The following is a 17,538-nucleotide window of genomic DNA, read 5'->3' as shown; positions in this document are numbered from 1 at the left end:
GTTTAACACAGTACTTTGATTTCTTCAGACTCATAAGGCCTGCCATGTGTCTTATAAAAACTTATTACTCTCTATATGTTTTATTACACAAAGCATGGCACTTGGGTCTGCCAGACTTCCTTCTGTAGAAAAGCACAGTATCTTATTAAAAAATGATACTGTCTCATCACATTTTGATCCAGTATGATTCCACATTGACAAGGAAACATCAGACAAACTGTTCCAAGTAATTATTACCGCTGTTTTGTGCCACCTTTTTGAGTAATCACTGAGCTCAGTGGAACTGGCAGTTGTAAATATTCCATTGGACCATAGAATGGTTTAATTTGAAGGGGATGTCTGGAAATCATCTAATCCATTTCCTGCTCAAAACAACAGATTGCGCAGAAACATGTCCAGTCAGGATCACACCTTTCATCCAAAGTCAAACACTCCCCAGACTTTCTGGACAATCTGTTTTAACGTTTGCTTACTCTCACAGCGCAAGGTTTTTCTTATCTTTAAACTGAAATCCATGTATTTCAGTTTCTGTTAACTGCCTCTTGTCTGTCATTTTGCACCACTGAGAAGAGTCCAGCTCCACATTCTTTAAACCATCCTATTAGTTATCTGTACATATTGACAAGATTTCTCTTGAGTCCTGAGCCTTTTCTTTTCCAATTGAGACAAGCACAGTTCTTTCAACCTCTTCTTGTATGACAGATGCTCCAAGTCCTTACTTATCTTTGTGACCCTTCACAGGACTCACTGCAATATGTCCACATTGCTCTTGTAATGTGAATCCCAGGAGTGCACACAGTGCTCCCAACACAGTCTCACCAACGCTGAATAGATGGGAAAGATCTGTCATTTATTTTCAGCCCATTTCTCCTGCCTCTCCCATCCCTCTGAACAGCAGCACAAACATCTGGAACACCACTCACTCCCACCCACTGTCTTCAGACTTGCTCAGATTACATTCTGCCTCAGCATTCAGTTCGGTACTGAAGGTTTTAAACACTATTGGATAGGGGATTGACCCCTGGGCTACACCTCTATCAATTAACCTGCAGTTGTGACACTACCTACAGTTCTATGAGCTAAATAGCTCAGGCAGTTTTCAGTCCACTTCACTGTTCACTTCTCTAGTCCCTACTTCATCAGTTTGTCATTGAAAATTTTGCATGACACAGTGCCAAACACGTTACTAAAACTGAATATCCATTACTCTGCCCTCATCCATCAGACAGTTCATCTTAACACAGAAGGCTATTAGGTTGGTCAGGCATGATTTTCCTCTTCATAAATCCATGTTGATTACTCCCAGTCACCATAGTTTTCTTCATTTTGTCCTGGTTTGGCTTGGACAGAGTTAATTTTCTCGCAGTAGCCTTGAGGGGGCAGAGTTTGGAGCTATGTGGGTGCACCTGGGTGGTTATTCTGTACCACTAACACCATCTCTGAGGGTCAGAAGTCAGGGACTTCACTTGCAAGAAGAAGAGAATGTGACATGGGGTGGAGGAAAAAGATGATCAGGAGGATCTGGGGGGGTGTTTTGTCTTTGCCTCGGTGGCCACTCACACATGGAGGTTGGTTGGTCAGTCAGGCAGTGGGTGAACACTTTTTTGTATGTAAATCACCCTCTCTTGTATACTTTTGTTATTAATATTTTTGCTCTTACTATTTTATTTCATTGCTGTTTTTCTGTCTCAATTCAGAATATTTGCCTTTTGTCTAAGGCACCCGTCTCACAGGAGGGGTGGAGGGGAAAGGAGCAGCTGCATGTGGCTTAATTACCAGCTGGGTTTAAACCACAGCACAGGGTTTGGAAATGGTCTCAAGGAATATTGTTGCCTTTCCCAGTGATAGAGATAAGACCTGTAGCTCTTCAGATCTTTCCTCTTTCCGTTCTCCAAGACTTTGCTTTCTTCCAGTCCTCAGGGATCTCCCTGGTTTAAATCAGCTTCCCAAGATATTGAGTGACCTTGTGATGTCATTGGATGGCTTATTCAGAAATCTTGGCTGGATCCCATCAGACCCATTCCTCTATGTCAAATTTGTTTGAATGTTCTCTAACCTGATCCTCCTCCATAAATATTAAAAAAAAAAAAAAAAAAAAAAAGTATTGCAAGAGGGCTGTGAAAATGACAGGGCTGTACAGGGGCATTTTTCAGAGCAAAATTAAAGGACTTTGGAGCAGGATTAAGCAACAGCAGAAATGACAGAACAAATTTAGGAAAACATGAGTCCCTTAAAAATTTAAGCTGTCATGGCACAGGGCCTTGGGATGTTATGTTTTACTAAAGGCTATGGCACAACAGAACACTTTCAAGGTCAGGTAAATTTATCTTAGTATCATTTATATTGTCCTCATAGAAGAGGTCAATGGTATCATTATCAGAAAATTTCACATTCAAGAGAAGGTGAATCTTGCTAGATTTCTTCTGTTTTTCTAAGTAGTGACAAACCAGCCTTTTATGTCACATAAAAATGGATGGCAACATGAATTTGTGAGTTGCAAATCAATATGCCTAGTTTTATTAAAATGTTTTTAGCAACACAAAAAAACTATTCAGAGAGATTTGTTTTATTTTACTTATGACTTGTACTCGTCTCTAGGATTTTTTTTCCAGATTTGAATGATAAAAGCAACCCACAAATCCTGAAACACACTGAATTTTCTTTGAAGCAAAATGAAAGGCCAGAAAAATGGCATTTACCTTACACGAGTATAGTTAATGAGGAAATCAATTTATTCCATAGTGGTTTTTAAAATTAAATTTCATCATACTATGAACAAGAACAGTCATAAGATTGTTGAACCTTAACTGATTATAACACTTCATGTACATAATTTACTTCATGTATTTCAGGAGTTGCTTACTATATGTATAAAAGAAATACAGAGCAGAGCAACAACAAAAAAAAAAAACAATAGTAGTTCAGAAATCTCAGACAACTAGAAGCAAACTAAATCATGCTTAGGATTCTTAGTCCCTAATCCAAGCCCAGAAACTCCTTCAATTATCAAGCTAATTCACATCAGAAAGGAACATATCCTGAACCTAACTACTTCCTTCTATAAAAGAAACAAAGATCAAAATCTAAAAAAAAAATAATAATAAAAAAAAGCCCCAAGGTAGTATATCAGTTTGATATTGGTTTGATCTTTTCCTCATTAAAAACCAAGTAAACATTCCAGAAAGTTCCAAGAAAGGATAACTAAGGGGAACCTATGTATTTTCTGGAAAAGTAATTTCTGTAATTTTTTGTCTCTTTTTTTTCCCTTAAAAGTGCTCATCATTCTTCCTTTATCTATGCATTTTCAAAAATAAAATTACACAAAGATTACACTGAATACTTCAACAATTGAATTCAGAAATGAGAAAAAAATCTTCTGACAAAAAACAGCACCCTACTCCCTGCTTTGGAGTGAGCTGGGTTTCCTCTAAGAATAAAAGAACCCTGCTCCATTGTGTAACATACTTTAATCAGGGTAAGAAATTTTGCTAGTACAACATCCAGGTTCACATACACTTCTAACAGACTGCAGACATGGGAGGGTTGTTCAGTATTTTTAAATTTTCTTTGAAATGCACAGTCTTATGAGAACTGAGTTCTCAAACTGCCCAAATAACAAGAAAAGTTATGTGATCCAGATCCTTAATTGCAATGACACTGAAATTAATGGAAATGTGAGATTTAGAAGGTTTGGATTAGTTGTCTCAAAAAAACCTTTTAATCTGTCTATGTATCTATTGTTTAATAAAATGCATACATTTTGAACATGACTTTGAAAAAACATACTTTAGTCATTTATTAAATGCACTCATCTGTCTTGACTTTAGGACCTATCAGTTAAGCATCAAGCAATTCTTCGTATTGTATTTCATTCTAAAGAGGGTTTTAAACCTAAGTAGAGATCATCTTAGTCTATTTATTCACCTAAGAAAGGATAAGCAAATAAATTTGGAAATTTTTGGTAATATCATGGATATAAAACATAGCTCTGGTTTTCACTATATTTCTCAGAAATAAGTGTACTGCAGGTTATAATATTACACACAGAAATTCAGGTATACTTTACTTTTGAGAAAACTAAAGTGGTATATTTTCAAAAAGGCCTTCTATATAGAAGCTTTATTTACTTCCTGTGTGGTAGATAATTGTTCTTCAGTGTGCTGCAGCCAAAACTGTTATAGCAGTTATAATTCACAACCGAGTAATGATGGTGACAATCAGAACTTGGAAACAATAGCAACTAGATTTTTAGAATGCTAATTTATTCCAAGAATACAAAAGCAAGCTATCTTGTTTCTATTACTGTGCTCTCACTTGACTGGAAGAGTGTTAAGATGAATTAATAACTTCAGGTAAAGCAGTCTTATTTATGTGCAAAATGTAAAAAGTAAGCTAAATTTAAATAGTATCATTATTCAAACTGTAGGTGCAAAGTAAAGATTGTGCCCTTACCTTCACAACGTGGGACAGTGGAGCTCCATACTACATTTCCATCTTGCATAATACAGGTTATGGATTCAGAGCCTTGAGTCTTCACAAAGCCATCATCACAGTGAAAGGAAACAGAACTTCCCAGAAGGAATCTGTCTCCAAAACGCCTCCCATTTATAGGAATGCCTGGATCGTGACATTCATTCTGACCAAAGGCTAATAAAAACATAGTAATAATACTGGTAATAAAACTCACAATAATAGTAATAATAAAAACCATCCCATTAAACTTTGTGTCTTGTTTTTTTGGAGGAGGAAGAGAATACTATTTCACTTGTAATACAGTAATATGTAACGCATATAACATAGTAATGTAGAATTCAAAGCATAGAAAATTTCTCAATAAAAAGCTTCAAATCCAATGACGTTCACACACATGCAACATAGTTGGAATTCAGAAGGTTTTAGATATATGTGGCTTAGATACACAAGAATAATTTGCCTAAATTTTCCTGTGGACAAATTCTAGCCATTTTGCCTCTAACATAAGGGAATTGGATTTGTTTAACCTGAAGAAAGGGAGGCTGAGGGAAGCCGCCATTTATCCCTACAACTACCTGAAAAGAGGTTGTAGCAAAGTGAGTATTGGCCTCTTCTCACAAATACTAAGTGATAAAACAAGAGAAAATGGCTTCGCCTTTTTTATTCCTGCCCTATTTCTAAGGACAAAAATTATCCCTTCCTATAAAAGCAAAAGACCAATTTAGGCATCTAAGACTTAAAAAAAGATTGAAATCAATGAATTCCAGCTTTATGTGGGGAATCGTTCCAAATAATGCAATAAAACACCTTGGCCACAAACACTATTTTAAATGACACAACACAGAAACAATTCAAAAGGTCTCAAAGACAAATTTATTGCCAATTAATTTCTATAATCTTAGAAGATAATTTCTTCAGTTAAAATTATAACCTCTGTATAAGTAGCATCTTTGAATGACTCATAAAACTTTTAGGAGAGTTAGCAATCTATGGCAAATGTAAAAATGTTTTCTACATGACAATGCTGTTACTAGTTTTCTATTGAGAGTACTGCTTAGTAATATATTTTTATATAAACAAAATAAAGGGCCATCTGTAGCCAGATATTTCTTAGCCTGGTTGCCCAAACAGGAGAGACTTATTTCTCAGTACCTCTCTATACGTACATGACCAGTAGGTCCAGATTTAATAACTTTTGGACTGGTTGTCCAGTTACAATTAAACTGTACATTTGAGAATTGCTTTCTCAAAGGTAGCACTTTCTTAAAATTCATAAAGGACAGGACCCAGATGGAAGAATTATTCTAAATTCGTGTACTCTTGTAGGAAAGACTTCTGTGTCAGTTCAGCTGTGTTCTAGACACTGGAAAAAGCACAGAGTGTAACTGCTATGTGCAATGCAGAAAAGAGATCTCCATTCTTAGGGGTTTGTATTCATATATTCCACCCCATTCAACTAGGAAAAAAACATACAAGAGCAAAGCACATTCCCAGAACTATTTATTTGCATTGATGATTACTTTTATGCTTTTATGATTAATACCTCAATATTTGGGATCTAAGATTAATACCTTTATGAACTTATTCTTGATGGTTCCATTGAGAAGTATATTAAATTACATGCACTGGATACTTTGATATGAAAGATCTGGACTTTAGTTACAGGATCTGCATTTATGCAGCATGAACAAAAAAGACAAATAATAAATAATGAAGGGAATGCCTCAGCACTATAACAATTAAAATAAATAAATTATAAGGATTCAGATAAGCTAACAAATACAAGGAAGACATCTGAAAAGAGTGCAATTATACAATCATAACAATCTACTTCTGAAATAGAAATAGAAATAGAAATAGAAATAGAAATAAATATAAATATATTAAATACAACTATATTCTCTGCTTTAATTAATATGAAGAAAGCATAAAACTAGGCATAAGATAAAAAGCAGAAGTTCTTACTTGTGTAAGTGATATTAAATCCTCTTCCAGTGGTAGAGTGATCTGACTGAAATTCAAGTCTTACTATGTGCCCACTACTAGCCAATTGAGAAGGGACCTCATTTCCAGAAAATGTGCCAAGAGGTGGTAAATCTGAAATCCCATCATCTTTGATTGTAAGGTAGTCAAATTGGGGTTCTACATCAAAGTCATTGAAAATCAGATGGATTCTGCTTCCTGGCTCTGAGATAATTAACCAAACACAGTTCATATTGTTCCCATATTCCTCAGGATAATTTGGAGAAAGAATAATTCCGGATGGTGTGGTGAAGTTGAAGAAACATGAAACTAAAGGAAAGAACAATAATATTCTCAAAATACTATCTACAAATGTTATAAATGTTTGTATTTTTTTTTTTTTTTTTGATTATTGTGCAAAAGAATGATTTTGAAATCTGGATGTCAAAACTACTATACATGCAAGCAGAAAATGTTTAACACTTTCAGAACAGTTCTCCAATGTTTTTTTTTCCCCAAGTGAATCCAAGTGACTGAAGCAGGGCCTGCAAGAGATTAGCATGTAGTGGAATACCAAAGAAAGCAAAAATAATGTTTGATGCATCAGAATTTGCAAAAACTTGTCAGGTTTGTTCTAAAATGAAAATGTGATCTCCAAATTTGAATTATTTTCTTTTCCAAATATGCATTAAAATGTATTCAACTATCAAAAAAAAAAATCAAGCACGAGGGCCAGTTTTGTCTGTAGTATACAAACTTCATACTGATGCAAATAATGGTGGAAATTCAGATGTGACTGAATGAAGAAATCTTAAGAGTAAGGTCTGAACTTATCTTCTTAAGGTCTGAACTAATTTTACCCTAGTTTCTCTTTGAAGGCTTAAGCAAAACCAAAAATTATTCATAGCTATCATCTTTTTTTTTTACTCTTTTGAGCCAATTTTCATCAAGACATTGACTAACTGGTTTCAGAGTCTTGACCTCGTGACTGGTACTGTAAGCAGAAGTACAGTATATTCACAAAGGAGAAGACTCACTGAATATTAGTTAGCACAAAGGACAACCATTATTCAGCACTTCAAATGTGTCAAAGTGAACTCAGTGTATGTAAATAGATGTTAGAGATTCCGTGCTCTTTCACAGGGCATGTGCATATGTAACACTGGAAGCACAGTAACATATTCTATGTTGTCAACACAAACTGATATAGCAATCCAATGCAATACAGCACCATGAAGAAACACAACTTCTGTCTTCCAAGGGAACTGCAGCTGAACTGTCTCTGTGCCTAGGCTTTACATGCTTAGACACAATTCAGCATTGCAAGGCATATTGAGAATTATTCAGGTCCAGAGCAATCTTGCTCAGGTTGTTAAGTCCTGTACCAACACAGCTTCAAAGTACATACATGTCCAAATAGAGCAGGACACCTCACAAAGGTTGTGGTGGTTGTCAAATCCAGTACTGATTTGTATGACTTGTTATAGGAAAATTTAACATGATCTACAGAACTGAAATGCCTAATATACCTGCGTACTTGAAAGATTTGCTCTATTTTACAAGAAAGGGAAAGAAAAAAAGGAAAAAAAACCCTACCCAACCTAAATAAAACACCCCCCTCAAAAAACAAAAACACACAAACAAACAAACAAAAAACAAAAACCCAACCAAACACCAAAAATACCCCCTCTTTTAACAACAAATATATTTTATCTTTTAAATCAAAATTCACAACTAATGACTTTTCATATGTTCAGTATTCTTAACTTCTTTATATTCATATTCACATCTTTGTGATATATCACAAAAAAAAAAAATCCCAAAAAAAACCACCAAAGAACCCCCAATCTTTTCTTATGTGGGTCTGCAGGCTGTTTTGCACTGCCCCAATGAAACATGTATGTACCACAGAATCCTTTTGAACACTTATTTGCTATTAGGAATTGCTAATTTAAAACCTAATTCAACACGCATTTACATGAAGACTGTTAAGTGGTTCAATTATACATAAAATGAGTGTAAAGAACATTCTAAAAACAGCCTTGTGTGACGTTCCCCATAAATGAGCTACCGAGTCAATTGAAAAAAAAAAGCAAACCATGATGGAAAAAGTCTTCAAGGTACTTTGAAGTATTTTCCTGTTGATTAGTCAGAAAAGTTAAGAAATGCAAGAGGTTAAGGTCAGAAAAAAAAAACAGAAAAAAATATAATAATTCTTACAAACGCAGCTGGGTTTGTTGCCAGACCACTGGTTATTTTGTTGACATGTAATCGTTCTCTCTCCCACCAGCTCAAAAGCTGCTTGACATTCAAAGGTAAGTGTGTCTCCATGCAGAAAACTGCTGCCAGTCCTTTTCCCATATGATGGAATTCCAGGATCTCCACAACCTCCTTTCTCTATTTCTGAATATCAAAAAATTCAAATGCAATAATAAGGAAAATACATTTGCAATCAATTTATATGTCAGTATCAGAAGTACTTTCAAAATATTTGGCATTATACATTAAACTAATATTTACAGCTGAAAATGAACTAGAGGTAAATGCTGTGCAACTGCCTCAAATGTGATTTAGTATCTAAAGTTCTTTCACAAGCTAATAGCTTCCATTCCTGCATTGCTGCATTGCTGAAAATAACAAAATACTTATATTTAACTGCATGACTGCACCAAATTACAGCATATTTGAAGGTAAAAATATAAAACCAGTGTCTATCCTACCCCTGGACACATGGTATGTGTAGATAGTTTTTCTCACAAAGAAGTACTCATACTAAAGAATCTCTTAACTCTCACATCTGCAACTCCATTTATAAATCTATTAACAATGTGATTAAAAGTATATAATTTCCTAATAGATTCAATAGATTTCAGTTTAAAATAGCTTAAGTATAATAAAAACAAAATTGAGGAATTCTTTCTTAATCACATACTTCTAATTAGAGCCACATTTTTCCAGCTGCATTCAGCTGTGCTGAAAATAAATTAACATTTTAGATAATATTTCAAGATATTCTCCAGGAGCTCTGTTTCTTAAATTATTTAATTTCCAGATCTCAAATCTACACAAAGCAGATAAGGCTATAAAAAATTCAAATAATATGAAATTTATGAATACCATAAGTATTAGAAAAGAAAATGAAAGTATTAATTGCCTGTGATAGAATCATCTTACAAAATACTATACACACGGCCACCCATCAGAAAATGAAGGCTCCATTTCTTTGCTATTAAATTGAAAGCAATTTTTTTTAATTAACCTGCCTTTGATCAGAAAAAATAACAAAGCTCTTCTGATTCTATGAACTGTGCTGCTGCACATGTAATGAAATTAAGTAAATCTGATTTAAATGAAAGTAAAGTTCTTGGCATTTAAATATTTTACAGTTCTGTCCAAGGTATGAAATCAGAAACATTCAAGATAACAAGAAAATTAAACTCACTGAATAGTATTAAATGTTAACATAATTTAATACAATTGAAAATGTTTACTGTCAAATATTGTTAAATCTAATTATGTTAAATCCTGGCAGAAGATCCAAGAAGAAGACCTTGACTCAGCAACAGAAATTTTAAGATACAGGATAAAAAATTATCATATGTGAAGTCAATCCACTATGTTTACACCCTTAGAGTCATTAACAGATTGTTGACAGACACGTTCAGGAAGCTATGGCATATATTTCACATTGTAATAGTTTTCTTGACCTGCTGATGATGCTGTGCCTGATGGACCCATTATTATTTTATCAAAATAATTTGTTTTAGCAGAAAGTTAGTATGCATAAATTAATAAAAACATTTTCCAACATTTTCTAGTACACAAATACAATAAAACATTGAGAGAGAGAATTATAAAGAATATTTGTAAATAATGAATCAAAATTATACATACAAATGCTTTAATGCAGCTTCACTTGTCTGTTCCTACTGAAATATTGACTTTTACTTCCACAGAACAGCACTGAAAACCTGTGTTTTCAGCTATGCACATCTTTACATACTTCATGAAAATGTGAGGAGCCACAGAAAATCAGAATACACATTTTAATCACATTTTAGAAATTCATCTCCCTCACTGACAGCAGAGCTGTATCTAATCCAACATGTGAGAATGATCATAAGCTCTTTGCCAAACTTAGGAGATGAAGCAAATATTTTTTCATTCTTAATGTATCACCCTTGATCCAAGAATGCCCATATGGGCATATGGTGGTTTATAATTCAGATTTGTAAATATCTTATTTTCAAGCACAAAAAGCATAAATAAATGAAAAATATTAACACTAATTTCAGACAAAACATTTAAAAATATGTTTCATTATTTGGAAAAATAGTTTTAATAAAATATGTCTCATAAAAAACAACTGAATTATAAATTTCAGTTTCCCTAACACACAAGAGAAGGATGTTTGAATGAATTTCTTTTATACTGAAAAGCCAAATAACTCATAAAAATGTCAAAAATAATTACATTAACTTTATTTCTATTTAAACATTCAGGGTCTGTGCATGTTTGTTCAACATAAAAACAATACAGAAAATATGACAGATTTATAAAACACTTCTGAGGATGTCTTATTTGCATTTTGACAATAAATAGATTGAAAAATTCCATCCAGGTCTAGGAATCCATATCTTCACAAACCTTAAATTGAAGACTCTATGTATTCCTAACAGGAAATCTACTCTAGTCAAAAGTTATTCAGGCTGACAGGAAACACTCATTGTAATTCATGGAATCATCATAGGATCATAGCATTTGGGTCTGAAGGGGCCTTAAAGATCTCCTAGATCCAGCCACTTTGTCACGGACAGGAATACCTTCCACTAGGCCCATGTTCCCCAGATCTGGCCTGGCCTTGAATACTCCCAGGGATGAGGTATCCACAACTTGGCAACCTTTTCCAGTGCCTCAGCACATTCACAGTAAAGAGTTTCCTCCTAAAATCTAATGTAGAACTACCCCTCTACTCTGTGAAAAGTCCCTCTGCAGCTGTCTTGGAGGCACCCATTAGGTACTGGAAGGTGCTCTAAGATGTTCACAGAAAGGATTGTCAATCATCAGACCAGGCTGCTCAGGGAAGTGGCTGAGTCACCATCCCAGAAGAATTTAAACAATATGTAGATGTGGAATGAGGGATATCATCTAGTTGGGGAATTGGCAAAGCTGGATTAATGGTTGGACTGATGATTTTAAATGATTCTCTGATTCTCTTTAATCCAAAGCTACATTTCCATTACATTAACAACCCAAAACGAAGGGAAGACACAGAAGTCCAAACTAATGATTTTATATTTACACATAAAGAATACTCTTTCTTTATAACTAGATCTAGAGTAGTAAGTAGGTATGTAAAGATTCCCAACATTTTTTTTCCCCTGGGATTTTGCACAGATTTTTTTCTTCATTGTCCTTTCTGATACCTGTTTGACTTGTACTGGTTTAGTCATTGAACAATTTCTTAAAATGTCTAAATCCAGCTGAAATACATTGTGTGTATTGCTCCAACACATGCATTGATTATTTTGTTTCATAAATGAAGAGGTGCCCTGTATCAGTTTGCTAAAAAAGAGAACATTTCAGACAAATTCCGTTGAAGTTATGTTGAGCTCTTAAAAAAATCCTATGGGATAGAAAATGTTCTTAAAATAACAAACATGAAAATAAAATCTATGCTAACCTATTTAGCATGGCAATTAAAGCCCTGTTCTTTTAGGATTATTCTGTGTATTCATTCAATGTTGAACTTCTTTTGATCTGAGTTCTTAGAGCTGTGTGAACTTCATGAAGTTTGCACATAAACTCTCAAGTCTAAATTTAAACATCAGCTTCCTTTGGTTACCAAAATATTAATATTGATCTTATGCAATTGTTCTTGGCTTTCATGTACCCTCTTTCAATAGCCTGGGGAAACAGACTTTTAATCTTGTTTGTAAACTAGAAATATTTACTCAGTTTCAGGGAATATTCTTTCTTTCATGTTAGAAGAATGACAAGATTAGATTTCTGACTGTAAGGTCGTATCTCTCTGAATTTAATTGAAAGACATTTTTGTTGCTCTGTTTTCTTTCAAATGAAGAAATATGGCAATTCAAATGTGATATTAAGCATTTAAATATGTATCATGACTACTATTTGAAAGATGTCACATTGCAATTCAAAGATTTTTTGATGTAAGGACTTTTGACTACGGTATCTGAAATGTATAATAAAATAATTTATAGTTTAGATTTTGCACTCTCAAACTTACTATTCATGGAAGAAGCAATTTACTGCTTTTTTCCCCTTGTTACTAGATTAAAAATACACAGTTTAAATTAAATTCTTAGTGTTGCTGTGTTTTCATTCACACTATCCAACATTCTAGCTTAGATGATTAGTGAATCATCTAATCATTAAATCTGAATCTAGATACAACACAAAGAGTATAAATATTAATTTCACATTAAATTCACATTGAATTATTAATTAATATTTCAGATGCATAAATACAATTTAAACTAAACATGTGTTTTTAACATGTGAGTTGAGCAAAAATCAATTTTTGAGATATAAAATAAACTTGAGGTTTTTATCAGAAAGCTGAAGTCAACATCTTTAAAACCTAAACTAATTATTTTACAATATTTCATAATTATCATCTTATTTATACTCAAGATAAATTAAGGTAAGATGTGAACTGGTGTAGGTATACATTTACCGCCCCCCCAAAAAAAAAAAAAAACCCACAAGAGTTTGACATTTAAACTCTGAACTCCGAGAGGTTACAGAAATTCATGTTCCATATACAAAAAAAGTGATTATTTATTTTATTTCCTCTTCTTCCTCATGCCTCCCTGTGTTAACAGTCATAATACTTAATGTAGTTTAAAAACAAAAAGGAGAAACTCTTATACAAGCAAACCCTTATAAAATGAGAAGGGATAGAAAGATGCTCAGGATTGCAGAAGCGGACATGAATAAAGGAATTATATTTTATACATGATTCCTGTAATGGAACATAGGAACTACTACTACTAAAAAAGAAAATGGTAAATCAAAACTAATACAAAAAAAAATTCAGATAGCACATAACTGGACTGTAAAAGTGGCTATTAAAGCTAAAATGAGGCTGGCCTAGCACTAAATAGAGGATGGCCTTACATGACAATTTTATAAATGATCACAATTTTATCATTATTCCCGTAAATTTCTTCAAAGAAATTTAACAGTGTAATTTATTATCAGTCTCCAAATATAAAAAGAGAAGGCCTTCACAGATCATATAGTTTGCTGCTGCATTTTAAGAGGCTCTCACATTTTCTCTGAAATGTTTTGTCCTTGCTTTTATTAAAAAGACCACAGTTCATATCCAGTAGATTAATTTTTGCTGCTTCCACCTTATTACAGTCTGTATCAATATAAAAAAAAAACCCCAAACATGACTTTAGAATCAGATTGATGAAAAAACACAATTTTCCTAGGAAGTCCATTTAAACTAATAGCTCATTATCATAGCATATGGTGGCTTGCTGGTAACAATAACATTGTATTGCATCGTATCTTATAAAAATCCTTGAAAACAATAAAGCAGAAAACAAACTTTACAACATGTTAAGTTTAATATATACTGTGTACTTAAATATTATGCATGTTATTACAGAAAGCTGAAAAAAAATATTGGTTTCTTTAAAATCAATTTTCTATGTTCAGGGGTAAATGCAGATCAAGTATGAATAGCAATGAGAAAAAAGCTTTTTATTACTTGTTGCAAAAAAATGTATGATACTTACTAACCAAGCATGTTAAATTCATCACCAAAATTTGTAAAAAAATAAATATGGGGAAAAAAATCATTATTATGAGTTTGCAGGCACAATGATAGATTCTGATTTGACAGCTAGGACTCCAGGAACAGAGGCCCTGGCATACTAAATAATTCTATGAAACTGTAAGCTATTGGATATGTTAAGAATTATTGGAAAAGGAACAGTGAACAAAACAGAGAAAATAATTCTGTCCTCACACAAAAACCTTCAAAAATTTCATTTTCATGTTGAATTTTACATGCAGTACTGCTCTTCCATTTAAAAAAGGTAACATTAGAAATAGGGGAAGAAAACAAAAGATCAAAGTAACTGAGGAAATGAGAATCATTTAAATAGACTGCAAATCTCTTTTTCTGGGCAGTGAAATACATGTGTTCAAAAAGATGTTGGACAAATACATGGAAGAAAATCTTACTGAGAGACAAATTAGTTGAGGCATGCATCACTGGAAATAGAGAAAATATTCTGTTTCTTGATTTATCAGCATATAATTCACCATTTCTTCCCTAAACACCTATTATATTCAAGTACCAATATGCTTTTGGTCTCACTGTAGAATTTTATTCTAATTTTTTTGTGATAAGGAACATGATATGTTCAAATTATAGTGTTCATCTTGCTTTACTATTAGAAAGAGTAGGACCAGTCAGCACAAAGGACTGAGTAGTGCCTTGAACAAATAGTTAGCATGGAGTTATCCTGTGGAAAGAAACAAAATATTATAGGAAGTACAGGAAAATAGGAAGTACAGGAAAATAGGAAGTACATGAAAAAAGAAGTGCAGCTGCCAGAGAAATTATCAGAATAACATAAGGGTGAATATTGTGAAAAAGCAAATCATGGAATGAGGCAGAAGGCAGTGACAAAATTTGTAGAATTAAATTGTTGTTAAAATTAAGAGAAAGAAAAATGACTAGCAGGAAAGGAGAATGAAGAACACTTTCTCTTATCTAGATAAAATGTTGAAAAAAAATTAAGAGAAGGGCAGGATAGGAAGAGAACAGCTTAAGGACCATTTATAAAATGCAGACACATTTAAGGGAACAGGGCCTAATTAAATTCAGTACTTAAACTGAAGCAGTCAATGAATTATTAGCAATTATCTTCAAGAACTTATGGAGAACAAGGGAGATCCCACATGACTGAGCAAGGTCACATGTATTAACTGTCTCAAAAACTGGAAAAGAAGAACCTAGGAATTAAAAAAATACCTGTGTATCTAATTGGTCCCCTCCAACTGGGAAAATTATATGCTTTATCTTCCTTTACAAGGGAGTATCCTTAAACATCTATTTACAAGGGAGTATCCTTAAACATCTGTACTTAAAATTATCTTAAGTCCTGACAAGAAAGACATGGTAGATATCTAGAAACAAAATCAATGAGCCGTTACGAGCAAATCATTTGTAACAGGATTGCAAAGCCAACACTGATCCTCAGCAAAGTGATGGAACCACCAACAGAAAAACAGTATTTCTAAAGGGTTAAAAGATAAAAATATAATTACCAGTACTCCACGGTTTTATGGAAAATGTGCCATGTCATACAAACAGCATGTTTTTCAGATTATAAACTCAGATGACACAATGTATTTGGACTTCTTTCAGCCTCTTAAATTAGTGATACATTGCATTCTAATTAAGAATTGGCATAATAGAAAATTAATTTAGCACATATTAAATGCACTGTAATTAATAATTATGGTATTCTGAAGCAAAAAATGTGAATAAAGAATTATCATTAGACAATAAAACTTCTTCAATTAGCTTAATCTATACTTTTTTTATCCCAATCCTAAGAGTTTGTAACAGAAATATTACAGAAAAACAGCTAATCAACACTGCCACACTCTTTCAAGATGCTTTAACCTGACATATATTGTAGGTGTACAGTCTTCCCAAGCACATGTACCCATATAAGCACTGCTTTTTCTCATACTCTTAAAATAAACCCTCACCAAAATCTCAAGCCTATGGCAGCTGAGAATTTTGTAAAATAAAATTAATGTGAGATGGGAAGACCTTATTTTCCCTGAGTATCAACTTCAGTACCTTATAATGAGTGTGCCTCCACTTTAAAGACCAGGAGTGATAAGTACAGTTTCATAAAACAAAATGAAATATTAAAATCATGTGTGGATTTGCTGGAGCTTCTACTCAGTACTTTTCTAATGCCAGCTGTAGAAGCAGTAAGTGCTCAAATGGAAAATGTTAGCTTTGGAAGCAACTGAATGTACCAATATTATTAGTACAGTGTGGACATTCAAATAATTTTCCCTTACTGTATTTCAGTAAAGAAGCAGGAAGGATGAATTATTGCTCCAAAAATATTCTTCTGAAGGAAAAAAAAAAAAAAAAAAAAAAAAAAAAAAAAAAAAAAAAAAAAAAAAAAAAAGAGAGAAAACATCTTTAGGCCTTACACTCCTATATTCTGCCCTTGCGGGACAAATCCTGCCCTCTAGTGTTGGACTCAGTCCAGCATATTTTAAATTTTTTTGGCAATGCACAATTTCTCAAGATCTCAAAGTTTCTCTCTTTGATTAACTTTGAGACTTCATTGCATGGGCACTCTTTCCATCTAAAGAAAAGTTCCTTTTGTTCTTATCTATATCTTGTATGTTTCAATTCTTTTTGCTGTGCCTCCACCCTTGTTGGCTCCTGTCCCCTTGGTCACCCAAGAGTTCTGGGGTGGGATTAAGGAATACAAACATTCCTTTTCTTTCCAAAGATGACAACAGGAGTTTTTTCTTCCCAAATAAAACACACTTTCTGAGTAACAAAACCTAACATGAAACTATTCTGCAGACAAGTAAAGGAAATCTTACAGCTTAGAATTCAGTCTGAAAGCTATTCCATACAAACATACCAAGATGTACATGAAAATATTTTGTAGGCATGGTATACATTTATGAAAACAAACAAACAACTAAAATTCATGTGTTTTTTTTTCAGTGAGAGCAATTAAAAACTGAAATTTCACAGAGGCATATAGGGGAGTCTTCATGAGCATTAACTATGTATTTGACTTTGCATAGATAGACTGGACTTAGTCTTAAAATTCCATTCAACATCTTGGTTTTCCATTCTCACACCCAGAAGAAAAAAGGAAGGAGGACAGGTTGGATTATGATGAGGATTTAACAGTATTGGTTATTTTGCTGAAAAAAGTTTCTAATATTGTTTGTCTGTAGGGGTTAACTGCACAAACCTAAAAACCCCAGCAAACTGCTACATAGAAATCCTGTGTCTGTTACTATATAACAAGGCTGAACTGTGGCCTTCATAGAGTAACC

The 17,538-nt window shown here is 33.5% G+C and overlaps 1 protein-coding gene across 1 annotated transcript in view; it reads right to left on the bottom strand.

Annotated features, from left to right (window-relative positions):
* The window catches only part of CSMD1 (CUB and Sushi multiple domains 1), a 1,093,428-nt gene that overhangs the window by 254,939 nt on the left and 820,951 nt on the right, over positions 1 to 17,538 (bottom strand). The window contains exons 13-15 of the mRNA XM_053974810.1: positions 8,656 to 8,838; positions 6,439 to 6,765; positions 4,453 to 4,647 (exon numbers count right to left, since the gene is read on the bottom strand). Of these exons, the coding sequence (XP_053830785.1) occupies positions 4,453 to 4,647; positions 6,439 to 6,765; positions 8,656 to 8,838 (705 nt within the window). The remainder of the gene's footprint in view (positions 1 to 4,452; positions 4,648 to 6,438; positions 6,766 to 8,655; positions 8,839 to 17,538) is intronic.

Source organism: Vidua macroura, chromosome 3, assembly GCF_024509145.1.
Source record: "Vidua macroura isolate BioBank_ID:100142 chromosome 3, ASM2450914v1, whole genome shotgun sequence".
NCBI lineage: Eukaryota > Metazoa > Chordata > Aves > Passeriformes > Viduidae > Vidua > Vidua macroura.
Note: the sequence above shows the minus strand (reverse complement) of the source record. Positions and strands in the feature narration are given on the sequence as shown.